This window comes from Phaenicophaeus curvirostris, chromosome 4 (assembly GCF_032191515.1).
Source record: "Phaenicophaeus curvirostris isolate KB17595 chromosome 4, BPBGC_Pcur_1.0, whole genome shotgun sequence".
Taxonomy (NCBI): domain Eukaryota; kingdom Metazoa; phylum Chordata; class Aves; order Cuculiformes; family Cuculidae; genus Phaenicophaeus; species Phaenicophaeus curvirostris.
In genome coordinates, this window is record NC_091395.1 from 65,627,737 (window position 1) to 65,643,433 (window position 15,697).

The 15,697-nt window shown below is 37.5% G+C and overlaps 1 protein-coding gene across 7 annotated transcripts in view; it reads right to left on the reverse strand.

The window, feature by feature from the left end:
• The window catches only part of PPP2R2C (protein phosphatase 2 regulatory subunit Bgamma), a 196,028-nt gene that overhangs the window by 109,887 nt on the left and 70,444 nt on the right, over nt 1–15,697 (reverse strand). Inside the window, exon 2 of one of the 7 annotated variants that reach the window (XM_069856356.1) lies at nt 12,394–12,480. The exons of 5 other annotated variants lie outside the window; for them this stretch is intronic. In XM_069856356.1, the coding sequence (XP_069712457.1) occupies nt 12,394–12,480 (87 nt within the window). Of the gene's footprint in view, nt 1–12,393; nt 12,486–15,697 lie in introns of all 7 variants that reach the window. One more of the 7 variants, XM_069856348.1, reaches the window with a different exon arrangement.

Genomic DNA, 15,697 nt, shown 5'->3' on the forward strand with positions numbered 1-15,697 from the left:
CTAATCAACATATTGATCAAAACATGATTTGCCCAAAAAAATGCACAGAAAATCTAATTTAAAACAAAAGGGAGAAATAAAGTAATAACAAAATAATAAAAACAAACAAACAAAAACTAAACAAGTAAATAAAAAAAACCTGTAGTACTAGCATGGTTTTACTTATAAGCTTGTAGTTTAAAAACAATTTGCTTTCCTTTGTTTTTAGCTAAAGGCCTAAACTAAGCATGCAATATATACTTAGCAAGTATTTTCTCATTTGCTTTAGCCTTAATTTTCAAGACAATGCTGAAAAGCTGAATTTATGCCTAGCTGTAGCTTTTATAACCAACCAAGAGAAATTTTGCTTGTATGCTACAGCAACTGTGGAAATCAATTCTTAATCTACGACCTTGCTTACCACAGCTTGAAGCCTTGCAATAACTAAATGCCTTGAGCCACAAATAAGAAACATTTGGTGAATCAAAGAGACAAATAACACAAATCTATATGTGTATATAAAGCATTAGAAAGGTCATATAAAATACAATATAGGCTCTTTTCTTGCTCTAACACAATAATATTTGAAAGGCAGGACACAGTAATTGGCTGCATTAATACCCAGGTGGTGAACAGCCACGAGTACCTATTTTCTTTCCAAATGACAATGTTCATCCTTTTAGGGGATTCATTGTAGCCTGCCTGTATTTTCAGTTTGCACAATGCTACACTGTTTAGAAAAAGGGAACCTCTAAAAAATACCTATTTTCTTTGTCCTAGCATATGTAAAGCCTCTCTTTAATGGACATTTAAGCTTCCTTGTGAAAATGCTCGGTGTTTCATCAGTAACAACAGGAAAAAAATGCCAAAGCTTATGTTTTAACGTGCACTCAGTTACAACTCTTCTTTCTAAGCCAAACCTCTCAGATCCTCACCTTATTTTTAATAAATAAGTCTTTACTTATTTCTCACAGGAGTATAAGCTAAAATAAAAAAGCACCTATAGTAATGTCTCATTATTAATATTTTACAATTATAATTCACAGAACATCACTGTAAACAAACCTCTTTAAAAACACACCTTTCATTCTTGATGTATTTGATTGACTGTAGACTTTAAAATTAATTAGTACAAAATAGTAACAGTTCAGTTATTTTCCCTCTCTTAATCGTCTCCTTCCTGTTACACTGGAATTCAAATGTGACTATGACTGACACTCCTTTTTAGATTGGTATGGTATTATTAGTTTGCACAGTAGGTAACGAAAGTAACTAACAGAAAGTTTTCCCTTAGTTTAACCCTAAATAAAAGATGTAATCTCATATGAAATGAAAGAATTTGGAGATTTATAATTACTCTTGAATTGGAATTTTACATAGAAAACAAATCAGGAAATATTTGTTTCCTTTAAATATAATGAAAGTTTTAGTCAAAAGCAGATCATCAGGTCCTTTTCAATGCTACATTTTCACAAGATCCTGTAACTCGCGATCAGTTCTCATTCGGTGAAAGTTTTGCCTTTAACACCAACATTTGAATCAAATTTAAATGCCCTTTCCAGTTCTTAATAAAAATCACAACCGCAGCAAGTAAAGAAACGTATTTGCACTCTTGTGGCTTTCAGGCATTAATGTCAGGTGCCAGCACTCCCTGAACAGGATGGAGAAGGCATCAAATCTCCTTGGCTGGGGAAGAATCTGGAACAATTCTCAGAATGCCTGACCAAGCAGTCAGTATAACAGCTCACTGCATGAACACAATTTGAAAAGACAACGTACACTTCTCTCATTGTCACATCAACCTTTTTTCATGTCAGGTGATGCTTTTCACTGGAAGGACAATGAGCAGAAGATCAGCTTCATCCGGTTTTGTTTTCTTCATAGTGTCTGCAGTAACTGCAAAACAGCTACTGAAAGACAGGGGGAAACATTTTGGGTTTGCAGTCTGAGGAGCAGGGAAAAGTATGATAAAAGAATGAAGGTTAAAGAAGCAAGTCACACTCCTTTAAATTTATTTTCAACTACTTCTATCTTCTTCCTTGCTGGAAGCTTTTAAAGAAGATACACTTATTTTGGAACCAGAATTGTCATCTCCTTTAGGGAGGGAAGATTAATTGGCAATGAGTTATATTGCTCACAAGCATGATGCTTCTTGGGATCATCCAGTCTGGGACAGCAAAATCAAGAAAACCAGAGGTGTCAGAAGGAAAAGGTACACTTAAACTGAAATTGATGGGCTCATCCTACCTAGTCCTTTGTATGAGCACAAACAAACCCAACTAATATCCAAAGAACAACTCGGGAGACTTCTAAACAACTCTTCTCCAAGTAAGCATCAGCTTTCATCCTCAATGTCTTAATTTATGCCAGAATAAGTACAACTTTTGTGGAAATGATGCCAAGTACTTATTAGTCAAAACTGATGTCTGGAAATAGAGGAGAAACGATCACATTCCATATACACAAAATATTTTCATACTGATAAATAAGCTGTGCTTAAGCCTACCCCAGAACAGACTGATCTTACCAACAGCTAAAGTAGAGCAGAAGGATGTCCAGTTTTGCATATGATTTTCCATAGCACAAAAGCAGGAATTTTAGCTGGACAACAATCTGTGTTTTATGTCTCACTGGAGAAAAGAATTCATATTCCAAAACAAAGCCCCTTTGGTCATAACAGCATTTTACAGCTATAAAAGCATATGCAGTTCCCAAATTTCCAAAGATTTTGCAAATGGCATTAACCAAACCTCTCTGTAGCTGTTTGTGGGAACAGGCAGGTATAGCACAGCCACTGCAGAAGTAGGGAAACCTGCCCAGCGAGCATTCCTTAGAGGCAGTCATCTGCACAGAATGGGGCAGCCCTCACTGACTTAGAGACCCTCCCCTCAGCACCAAGCATCAGTTAATACTGACTCCCTACCCAGCACCACCTCCTATGTCCTATCTGGCATCTTAAATTAGTTTTCATGTTACAGTCTTCCAGGCAGTTTATTCTAACTGCAGTAGAGTTGCTTAGAGTATTAATTTGGATTAGAGGAAATGACTTCCCCACCAACAAACTAACAAATTTACATTATAATGTGCAGCTGATTATAACCAATGACCCTTACAAAACAATTTAAGATTCAATATTTGTGAAACAAAGCAATGTATTCACTGATGGCTTTGTATCAGCATAAATGACTAATTACTTTAATCAGGAAGCTCAAAAGATAACAAACTTGATTTATTACAAATACAGGGGCTTGCCCTCTTATAAAAATGATTTGCTCTGCAGTTCAGGACACATATTGATTTATGATGCTACTTGTAATTCTCTTATTTTTTTATTTTAACATTTAATAATAGGTGAAAAATGAATTACAAGTAAACCAGAGCAAGACACATTCCCAATATACTTGTATTCAATTCCACAGCAACATTCATACATTATCTATATCCTAATGTTTCGCTAACAGTAAAGATACAAACCTATTTTGAAAAACACTTCAAGAGTAAAAGAGTAATTTGGCCAATATTACAGGAAGAGTGAATACCCTTGCCTTTCTCATACATGACTGCTCATTATTTAGTGATACCCGGCATCTGTTGCTCAGATGATTCTTGTGCTGACCAGCACAGTCACCGAGACCTCATGTTCCCCCCCGTTTTAATATATCCTCACTTTGTCTCTTGTCTCATACTTAACAGTAACATTCCTCCAGGCAGAAACCACCTGCTTCTTCATGTGTTTACAGAACCAGCTGTGCCCAGTGATTCTTACTGTATAAATAACAGTATAAATAAAAAGAAAGATGTAAATCTGATCATGATTTATGGCAGAGAGTTGAACAACATAGTCAATGAAATTTCTGCATTATCAAAGTCAATTAAAATGTTTATTCTTAAGGCTAGGGTCTTTCCCATCGTTGTGGTTGGTATCTACTTTCACATAAAAAAATGGCACCCATCAATTCTCATACCTTACCATTATTACTACAACCACATAAAACAGCAGTAAGAGTAGTATTTTCACAAGCAATTCTTTCAAATAATGTCTTTCTATCAAACATTCTTCCAAGCCTTTTGGAACACAGAAAGTCCCAGAATTCCAATTACTGCAGTCTGGAAGATATCCATTGTAAAATTACTAAAAGACATCTGCTTTGGTCCATGAGGGGCACACATGGGACTGACCTAATTAGGAGGACTTTTGCATAGCTGCAGAAAACAAGCACGCTACTACAGTGATTAGAAAAGAGATCAAAAATTATGAGATACCTACCAGTACAACACAGGCTTCTAAGACATTTAATCAGACTCAAATATCTCAGAAAGGTCTCTGACAGCCTGTGAGAAATTCAGGAGATCTTTAAAAGCCTTTGAAATCAAATGTCATGCTACCACTCATGGATGTCTGAAACTGTATACATAATTTTGATGAACTGCTGATTAAGATTGTTTATTTTCTTTGTTGGACTTTTAGTTCACATGACTGGTTTCATACTTAAATCTCTTTCAAATAAAGGTGCCCTCATTCTATGAAGTGAACCATCTGGAGTTCTGGTTTTTTTTAATCCATGGTATTAGAGGTAAGGCAGAGGCAAGTGTTCAGGGGAGGATTTGGAACAAAGTAAAAAAGGATGAGAAATACAAATTCAAACAGAATCTGACATAAAAAAAAAAAAAGGAATTCTTATCCACCTTTGAAATGAAATTCCACCTTTTTTACACAAGAATAAAGTATTAATTATTAAATAGCTGTTTGTCAGTTAAATCTGGGTTATGTACATAACTACAATGGCAGCAAGGGTAGTGCTACAGAGCAGCATTTACTAGCATCATGAAAATTATTCAGATCTGTAAAACTCTTTTAACTGAGCCTATGTTTCAAAAGGAATATTTGTTTTGAACAGAAATTTTATGTTAAAGCTTAGATTTTAAAAGGTACCTCTGTTGTTTTATAGAAGCATTAAGACTGGAAGCACACTCTTCCAGGCATTTATTTTGTAACAGTCATTTAATTTCATATTTTATTAGGTTTGACAACTCATGGGAAGCTAACGCTTTTCTCTGCAGCGACTGTGATTACTGGAGAAAACTATGAAATAACTTTGAAAATTATAGGTCAGGTTCAGTGGTGGCCTGGTTCTGCTGAGCTCAGCAAGGAGGAAAGGCTGCCCAGTATCTTTACCCATGCAGTCACTCCTAGAGGCTATTCCGACTTGCAGTTGCTGGCAAAAGTCCCTAAAGGACCATCTGCCAGCAAGAACAGGGCAGTGGGGGTCTGGAGGAGAATCATTCATGTGCACATTCAGGTACTGCCAAGTCCTTCCCAATTCTAAAAAACTTCAAACAGTAGAAGCTACAACAAGCAAGATTTAAGACTTTAGTATGCCAACTTTACCTGCAGTATAGAAGTGCTTACCCAGAAGATGCAAAGAGAATAAATATTCATACAAATATCCATAAAAACAGGAGAAGAGGAAAATGGAACAGATAAAAGAATTTATGTTTTATATTCAGAGTATTATGGTTATGGTCACAGAACCATGGTCAACATTACCAAGCACTGCAGGTTAATTATACCAAGAAGATGTGTCTACAAAAGGTTTATTGGGAATGGGGAGAGGGCAGGGAAGTCTTAAGTAAGCACAACAGATGGGTGTGCACTAAGCTCATCACTTAGGCATTTTTGCTACAGTCTATTTATTTAACGTATTACTACAGAAACCCATAACAATCCTAAAGCATTCGGAATAGGAAATGCATTGCAGAGCAGCCCATGTTTCAACAGAACATGCTGCTTCCCTCAACCAGATTTGAAAGGGGCAGGTCAAAAAGAAAAAATCTAAAATTGAATGCCAGACCTTATTCTGATTTGATGAAAGCAAAAAAAATAGCATATAGTGTAAATATATAGACGTATACCTTTTGTATATACACATACCTATTGCAAAGCTAGACTTCATTGGCTTAGCCTCTTCTGTTGTATGTACCATTCCCACCCTCACTGTTTTTCTGTAAAATGCACCCTTGAAGGCATCAGCTTGTACTCAAGGGCAACAGCTGTTCTGTTCTGGGTCAGAGCAGATGCAGTCCATACAGCCAGGCTTGTGAGTATATGATGCTCTCTCAAGAATAGCCATAAGGCTTTTTTTTTTCCCCTTCTTCTTTTGCTCCTTCTGCTGCAAGTGTGGTGTGCATGAGCCTGGCAGGATCTTCTGCCTCGGTGGTACTGGCCTATGAGTAAGGTGATCCTAAATGAGTATACCCTACAGTCTCATCTTCCTTCCCTTTCCCACTATTAATTTCTGTCTCCATCCCTCTATTCATCACATATTTTTAAGTTAAATCTAATATTTAGTTTATACTCAGTCTTAAACACAGACCATGGAAATATTTACTTAGCTGAAATTAGTAATACTGACTTCAGTGAAATGTTTGGTTTCATACCACATTGCTTGCACAGCACTGGATCTTGAAAAAAAAGTGAGAACAACAGGGGGTTTTTTTCCCTATTACCACATGTTCAGTTTAGATTTTAGGTTTACTTGGCTTATAGAAAGAAAGAGAAAAATATACTTTGCTGTCCAGATGAAGCACAGCGTAACTGGTCACACAGGCTATCTAGAAGATGGAGAACAAGATCTCCTGTTCTACAGCAAGAATTCTAACCTAAATTGTAAGTCCCAGTCAGGTGAGAAATAGATCTGCTCACTGGTGCTGTTTACAAATCTTTCCAGGATGGGAGAGGTTTTGGTTTTCCTTTACAGTGGCTGGGTTTTTGTTGATACTGATCACTCGTTCTCTTCCATTCCATATAGTTGTACAGCAAGCATGCCTAAAACAGCAGTTCAGTTGTTTCTTTTGCACATTGATACCTCAAAACTGATAGTGTAAACAGAGAAGACTTTTTCTGTATCTACTAAAACTGTAACATTTTATTCATTCACATCCCTTTCCTGTGAAAAGAAGTCAACAGTGGGGGTCAATATGTGGAACAGATCTCTACAAGACAGCAGAGTTTCAGCACACAAACCCTACATAATCAAGCTAATAGCTACCACAAGCAAAATGGTGTAAGTATTCAGGAAGACAAATACCATCATGAGAGAAATACTAGAAAATAATGATCTCTATCAGTGTGAAACCAACAGCACCATGGATTGAAAAATTTTATTACTTGCAGGCAAGGCACAACTCAATTTGTCTCCAGCTTCTTTTATCCTGCGCTCCTCAAAACTGTTCAGCTCAAAACCAGCATGAAATCTGCTCTGAATTTGTGTCAGATTCCTCTAGGAGCTACAAGAAAACACACACTAGCAGCACCCACAGCAACTGAGATTACTTCAAATAACAAATCCCTATACATTTACTATGAGGTTTAAGCGTTGAGGTACCAAGTTCACAATGCGCTTGGGCACACTCACTGCTCTGTCTGCTGGCACAGGTGAAGTACACGTAACATCAATTTTCTTCTTTACAAGCATTTAGCTGAGAAGATATTTTATGGGGAGGAGGATAGGGAAGAACGAAGGGGAGGAGGGAAAGAAGACAAATCAGCGTCAATCTAGCAGCAGCCCACCCACAGGGCCTCCAAAAGTCTTCCAGTGCCCTCTGCCCCATCAGGAACAGCACAAGCCAATAGTATTCAACCATGCAGGACTGGGGCAGGAAATGACCTTGAACTAATTCCTTCCAAACAGGCCTTCAAACTATTCCCAACCATTCTGAACTCAGCAGCCAAGCCTTCATTTAAAATAAACAAAACAAAAAAATAAATAAAAAAACCCCAAACACGACTAAAAAAATCTCTTTAAAATTAAACTTTCCTTTCTGTTTACGTGGAGTCTTTTGAATGTTTTTTTTTAAGTAGTTCTGGAGGTTGAAGAATACTGTCCCATCACACTCCCCCAGACATAAATAGGCAGCCTTCACTCCAGCACTCCTACAAATTTAAGTGAGCTACCATTGAGACTCCTTTCTCACAAAATTAAAACATTGGTGTAAATACTGCTAATAAAAATATCTTAGAGTTTTCAGAAAGAACTGTTATCCAGAATAATTGTTTTCATTCTCAATTTCTCCCTACTGCTTCCATCCTAGAATCACAGAAGCAGAACAAAAAGGACATCGTTCTCTCAACCTGGTAACAAACTGCCAGAATACATTGGTCATTCTCTCCTACTTAATTAGCAAAATGAGAGTTTTTCCTTTTGACAAACCAAAGAGCAATATGAATGTCACTATATCACTAACACTCCACACACATATCCACAGACAGGATCTGGTAGGCAAAGTTACAGCAGACTGTCTAAATTCCAGTCATCTTTGCCCTGATTCCAGCTAGCATCTCAGGTGTTTTTGTCTGTCAGTTCAGATCAATTTCCTTGGAATTTAAGCACCTTCTTTTTTTCATTACACATAAATTTTAATCAGTCCTTTAATTTTTATTAAAGTGCTTATTAAGATGTGTCTCTCTTAAAAAAACCCCAAAACTGTTTTCCTTTACCTGAAGCACATTCTTAAGTATTAATTAAGAAACCTTTTCATAATTTGCCTCATTTCCCTAGAAGAGACTGGAGTATTTGGTCAAGCAAGAGGAAGTCTACAAACCTCCACAGCTTCCTGTTGCAACAGACATTAAAGTACAAAAGAAATTTACTATCAATTCCAAATGTGGTGCAGATGAGCCTAAGAAACAAACTGCAAGCAGTATTTAGCAACAAATAAATGAGACAATCTAACAATCCTAGGTCTCAGTATTTATTGTGAACTTTTAGCTTCCTATACCAGCATACTAAAGTAGAAAAAAGCAGAAAATTCAGATTGCATGAACCTCAATACTCTTGAGCTGTTAGCTCTCACTAGTCTTTGTAGGAAATAAGAATGACAAAAAAAACCCCAAAAAACCAAAAAAACACACAACAAACACTTTACCTGGGGTTTTGCAGCTGATCTGATAGTTTGGCTTTTATGAAATCTCGTTCAACCTAGAGATGAATGGAGGGTAAACACTTAGTTCTCCATGTTCTCCATGAAATCTGGAGAGACAAGTGACAAATTCCTCCCTGGGTTCACAATAATACTAAACAGTAACACGTCAGGAGCCTATGAAAACTACTTGAAAACCTTGAAAACTACTTTCATAAACCTATGAAATCAGTTGCATAGCCTGATATCTGAACAATGAGTTTTCATTGCCAATAGCTTTGGTACTTTATGCTCTCTTTTACTTGCAAATGCCATAGACATGAAATTTTGATTACAAGGCATTTTCTTCTGCTTCATCTCAATCATTTATTTTTAGAAGTCTGATGCTGACACACGAAATATATCTAAGTGCATCAAATAAATCTTTCCTTTTGAAAAATCTGCCATTACACAGTTCCTTTCAGATCATAACATGTGGCCTGACATACTCCATCCCAGCTCCAAACCTGCTGGGGAAATGCTTTTCAGGAGATACTTCCAGAAGACTGGGAATAAGCCAAGTCCCTTCTGGATCACCTACACGTAAATACAGATCCATACTATCTTCAGAGATAGAATGACAAAAAAGAAAAAATAACATATTAGCATGGAGGTTCCCCAACTATGCGTGGTCCACACATTATTCAATGCAAACCTAATAAGTTGCTTATTCCTTGTTTGCAACCTCTGCCTCTATCACTTGATCCAAAGTTCATTATATGTTCTTTATACTCTGCTCTTATCTAGTGGTCGGTAGAAAAAACGAGTTTGTGAATTGAGCCTGAATGGTCTGGGTTGGAAAGGACCTTAAAAGATCATCCAGTCCCAACCCTCCAGCCATGGGCAGGGACACTTCCCACGAGATCAGGTTGCTCATGGCCTCATCCAACCTGGCCTTGAACACTTACAGGGAAGGGGCATCCACAGCTTCCCTGGGCAACCTGTCCCAGAGCTGCACCACCCTCATTGTGAAAAATTTCTTCCTTATAGCTGGTCCAAATCTCCTCTCTCCACTTTATAGCCATTCCTCCTAATCTTATCTCTACATGTGTTTGTAAAAAGTCCTTCACCAGCTTCCTTGTAGCCCTCTTCAGGCACTGGAAGGTCACTATAAGGTCTCCTCGGAGCCTTCTCTTCTCTAGGCTGAACAACCCTAACTCACTCAGCCTGTCCTCACAGCAGAGGTGCTCCAGCCCTCTAATCATCTTCATGGCCCTCCTCTGGACTCATTCCAAAAGTTCCATACCCTTCTTATGTCGGAGACTCCGGACTGGACACAATACTACAGGTGGAGTCTCTTGAGAGCTTCAAACCAACTCACTGTAATTCAGGAAAGGCATTTATATACCCTCTCCAAGGACTGCTTTAATTTCACACTTTTCCCAGACTTTGGACATAATCAGCAAGCCTACACAAGCCTACAATCCCAGTAAAGGTGATAATACTGAAGCTTTTAAGATAGGGATCTGTAAAGGTGAACCTAACGCTGAAGCCTTTTCTCATGTGACCTATCACAGTGGAATCAACAGAATTATTTACACAAATTAGGACTCTAGGATCAAGATTATTAGGACTCTAGGATCAAGATTATTAAGACTATCCTGCTCAGGGATGCTCTGGGCAATATCTTCTTTCAGAAGTGAACTCCTTTAGATCAGTATTTTTCAATGTAAATATGCAGAAAAATCAGACTCTATTAATTAAAATTCACAGAAAGCATGTGCTGAGACAGAGAGATGAATGCTCTATGAATAAAATACTGTGTGAAGAAAACTGTGTCTGACCATTCTTTTGTGTTTGTGCTGACAATGATTTAACTGTATTTTTGTACTTGAATTTAAAATAAAGTCTGTTATCAGAAAGGGTTTGCTGTGATAAGGCATATACTTATCCTCAAAGGTTTACGTGGCACAGAGGCAGGTTTGAGCTGAAATTCTGGACTCAATTCACACAGGGGTGTGAGAAGCCTACACTAGACCTCTCTATGGCTTTGTCAGCAGCAGTGAGAGGTTAGTGATCTGCACTGTATTCAAAAGAGCTAAAAAAATCAAATCCAGGTGATTTATTAGCACCATACAAACATTAAGTAAGGTGACTTATTAGCAAATACATCCACTATTATACTACCAAATGCCATGTATTGCCATGACAAGGATCCTCAAACTGTTTTTCACTTAAAATGAATTTATGGACTGTCCCAAATTATTTCCCAGCAGAACTCTTATCACTCATTCTAATTATGAATGAAATCCTGTATCTCTTGCTACCCTGACAAAAGAAGTCAGGAACTGTTTTAGCTGTATATGCAATTAATACTATTCTGAACCACATATTTTCAAGTAAAAAAGGCAAGAAATCCCTTCAGGAAATCGATTATTGAATTGCACATTTGCTTGTTACCAATCACACCTATTTACAAACAGCCAAAGTTAAACAGAGTTATGGGCCTCAATTACAAAGGACAATCAAGTCACTGCAAATCCTTCACACTGCATCTGAAGCTACAAAAGTAATTCACCATGACCTAACAGCCCCGTCAAGGCTTTGTTTCCTTTTTCTCGACTGTATTTCTATAGTTAAAAGACATAAATTTGGCTGAAAACAGAATACTCCTCACTGTATTTGAAGTATGAGGCACTTAAATAAATCCAGAGATGTATATGTGAATTCATTTGCCAAACTTGTGAGCACTCATTACTTCTGTTCTGAAAACTCACATCAGTCATATTAACTCCTCTCACAAAATTTAGCACGTATCTTCTGGTTTAGATGACAACTATCTACTGTAACCATGACACATACAAATTACTTTCATATAGTGTAGAATGTTGCATGTCTAACATTAGATAGGCAGTTTTCATTCATTGTAAAATAATCTAAAAAAAGAACATTAGTTTACCAGCTTAATTGGTGTTAATATCTAAATTACATAGTAATTATGAAAAAAGAAAATGTTAAGATATGGCTTTATAACAGAAACATAGCTCATTTAGACACTGGAGACCAATGTTCACTTTCTTATCAGTTTTTGGTGCGTTTGGAAGCATGCCTCTTGGTCTAGTGCTCTAAAGCTCATCTTGCACACATTGCTGCCACCCATAACTGCTTTTCTGTATCACATTTACAACCAGACTGCATTCAGTTATTCGCATGCTACTTTGTAGACATGTACATAAAGCATCAACAAAGTCTCTGAAAACAAAACAGTGCAAAAAAATAAAAAAAGCAAAGGTGCCATCCAACCACAAAAAAAAAAAAAAGTGACAGCAGTCAAGCAGAATAATGCAACCTCAATGAATCCAGCCCACGCCACTTTACAATGCATAAAGTGATTATCTGTTAAAGACTGGTGGTTCATTCAAGACAAGGGGGCAGTCTCCGTCCAACAGCCTGTCCTTCAAGAACCACTGCCTGGCATCAATAACTGCATGGACAGAGACTCTTCCACCCACTCACCTCCAGAAGTGACCTCTTCAGAACTGGGTTGAGGAACATTGGCAGGACAATGTGGGGAAGCTTGCATTGCTGCCGCCCTTGCTATACCTGTCCTGTGGAGAAATAGAGGACTTAATTTCCAGGGCTGTCAGTCAGCACCTTCCACATTACAAGTGAAGGAAAAGAAATTAATTTGACAATGCCTGCTTCAAGCAAGTACATCTGGGGTGTGGTGAAGAGCCCCCAATTTTCCACTGAGGTACGTGGGTTACTTTCACATCTTCTGTGGAGCTCCATTTGTCTGCCCGGCCAGCAAGCTGGATTCTTTGGTTCATGAGTTGATGATGCTCTTGACAGTTACCTATATAGCAAGCTGAAATATGGCTGTTGAGAATCAACTTAACTAGACAGCCCAAATAAAATCAATAAGGAAATAATGTTTAAATTAATTTCTCAACTCTGATATGAATAAGTATTGCCGTTGGGTAGCTCTCCCCCTTCTACCTCCCTTTCAAGATGGCAAGTTTCGTAGTCTGCTCTTTACACATTTCCTTTACAGAAATGATCACCACGTGAATTACCTAACAGAGAAGCAGTTCTTTCATTTCTCCTGTCACACTCATTCCATAGAGACATTTTATTTTACTTCCACATTAATCAAAACAGGGTGATCACAAGAATCAATCCTAACAAGGACAATTTGTAAAGCAAAAAAGGAATCTTTCCACTATACGCATGCTTTCCAGCAAGGACAATAGTTTTCAGCCATCAGTTTTTAGTGCGACATGATGTTTTTTGTTGGAGAAAATGTCAAGTTTAGCTACAGAGAACTGGAAGCTAATGACCAACTATTTTATTCTAGTAGGAGTGTGCACTGAATACTGATGTTCACAGGCAGGAACAATTTCCAATAATCAATGGGAAACATACCAGCGTTCATTGCATTTGCTTAACTTCAGTCAACAGCAATGTTAATCTTGCAAGTGACTTGTAATACAAATCAAAGCGTATACATGTGAGACTTGTATGTAATTCAGAACGGCTGAAAAGCGTGGAAAGCAAGCCAAGAAAATTATGATTATAAATACATGTCAGAAGAACTCTATTACAGGAAAATCCAACCAATTGACCAAACGAACAAAAAAGCCCAACTTTGTGTCAATTACTCAAGCTCAATCTTTCAGCTGGGCATATGCTAAAGAGTAAGTTTATGCAGTGAATAGAAAATTTCACTTCTTATTTGGACAAAACAGATTTATGCATCACTCACTCCCTGAACACAGATACCAGACAGGGTGTTTTCTTCACTTTTATATTTATTCTTTAATTTGCCACTGTATACCGCTCTTCTCTTCACAAATTTCCTGCTTTCCAATACAGTAACCACTTCAAAGCAACAGAAAATTTTGTCTCTGAATTCCTACTACCTTGGACTATGATTACGGCTGTCCATGGTCAATGATTAAAAACAGAATTTGGCCAAGATATTTGGATGAGGTATCTCCAAGACAAATAAATCTGCAGTAAATCTACTCCTTTTCTTTATGTGACAAATACTAGAAGTATCAGAAAGAAACAAAATCATCATGGAACCCTGATGATCTTCAGTCTTACATACTGCCCATACCCTTCTCTCAGTAGCGCCAAAAATCTGCCACAAAAAGACCACGATACGTAGATAATCTAGATATTACAGTAACTATGCACAGATATCACTGATACTTTTCTCTCCAGACAGAGAAAAGAACTAAAACACTTTGAGATGTTTGGGGATAATTTCTAATAATCCTTGGAAGGACTTGCATTAGCAGAAACAGGTTTCACCCAAAATCACAACTGTTAATGCGTTTACCCTCACTCAAATGCAAACTGTTAAAAGTTAAAACTGGGGGAGGAGGGAAAGCTACAACTGAAAGCAGGAGCTGAAACAGTCACTGTGTGAATTGGTTGTTTGCTTTAGTAATCTACAGAATCATAAAATGCTAATCATTTCACACTTTGAGTGTAACATACATTTGTTTTAAAAACAAGCCTTAAGCAGTGAAAAACAAGCCCCTTATGGATTAAATGTTTCAAAGAGCCTTTCTTTTGTTAACATTCTGATTTTCTCCCCACAAGTTAACTATTGTTCTTAAACCTCTCATATAGCCGATGCTGACCAATGTATCTCTAGCACTTCAAAAGGCACTTAAACCATACAGGGTATTTCGAAAATGTAGGATCACTTTCACTGTCTAGGAGAGTAGTTCATGGAATAAAAAAGGAAACCATTTTGCCACAGGAGAAAGATATATCTTCCAGGGATTAGTCCAATTCAAACAGAAAGCTCTTCCATGACAGAAAGCACATGCTGGTTTTAAGATGACCTCACATCCTGCCACCACATCCAAGCTAGAATATCCCCTCCTTGTTTAAATATTGGGTAGAATCTATTGTGTACATAAGGACTGTAAGATAGCTCCCGGACTTAGCAATCAGATCCACAGAAATTTTCCTGTGAGTCCTATGGAAATCATTGTTTTTTCTACAGTTCATTTTCCCTTTGAGAAACTGACTAAACATACCTTTCAGGTGAGAAGTCCATTGTGCGGATCTTTAGATGAATGAATCCACTCATCTCTGGCTGCAGCAGTGGATTCCTCATCTCCATTCTTCCCCTAGTGACAACACTCAGGTGGTACTTGAACACAACCTTTCCCATTTCCTGCATGTGTGTGAGTGCCCGAACCACTGTGGATAGCAGTCCTGCCTTGGTCTTCCCAACCAACAGATAGCTGGTAAAGAAAAATGAGCCTGATAATTTGTACCTATCACTAAACCATGTTAGTCATCACTGCTAGGGAACCTCTACTTCAGCATACAGAAATGATGTTGCTAGCACTTAACTTCAATGGATAGTCTCCACAGAAAAAGGAACAATGACAGTTTCAACATACCATATGCTATGGCTGTGCTAAGGATCTATGATTTTTTTTCTTTTTACAAAAGCCAAAAAGAATATTGATTTATTTCAAGCTCACTGCACACTAAACACCATTCTCACTGCTGCTATTTGAGATATTAGATAAAAAAAGCCATCTTTTTCACTAAGAAAAGAATCAACAAGTCTTTCATGAAGCAGAAATGTCTAAAGCTCTTTGTTATATTTCAAACAATCTTGTCGGCTGGAGGTAGCCAAAAAACATATATATTCATGTAAAAACATACAGAAAATTCCCTTTGGTGCTATCCAAGCTTAGTATATATTCACAGTGCACTGCGGACTGTAAGACATTGTCAATCTAAAATCAGTCATAGTGACATAACTAACATTACAAACTCGGTG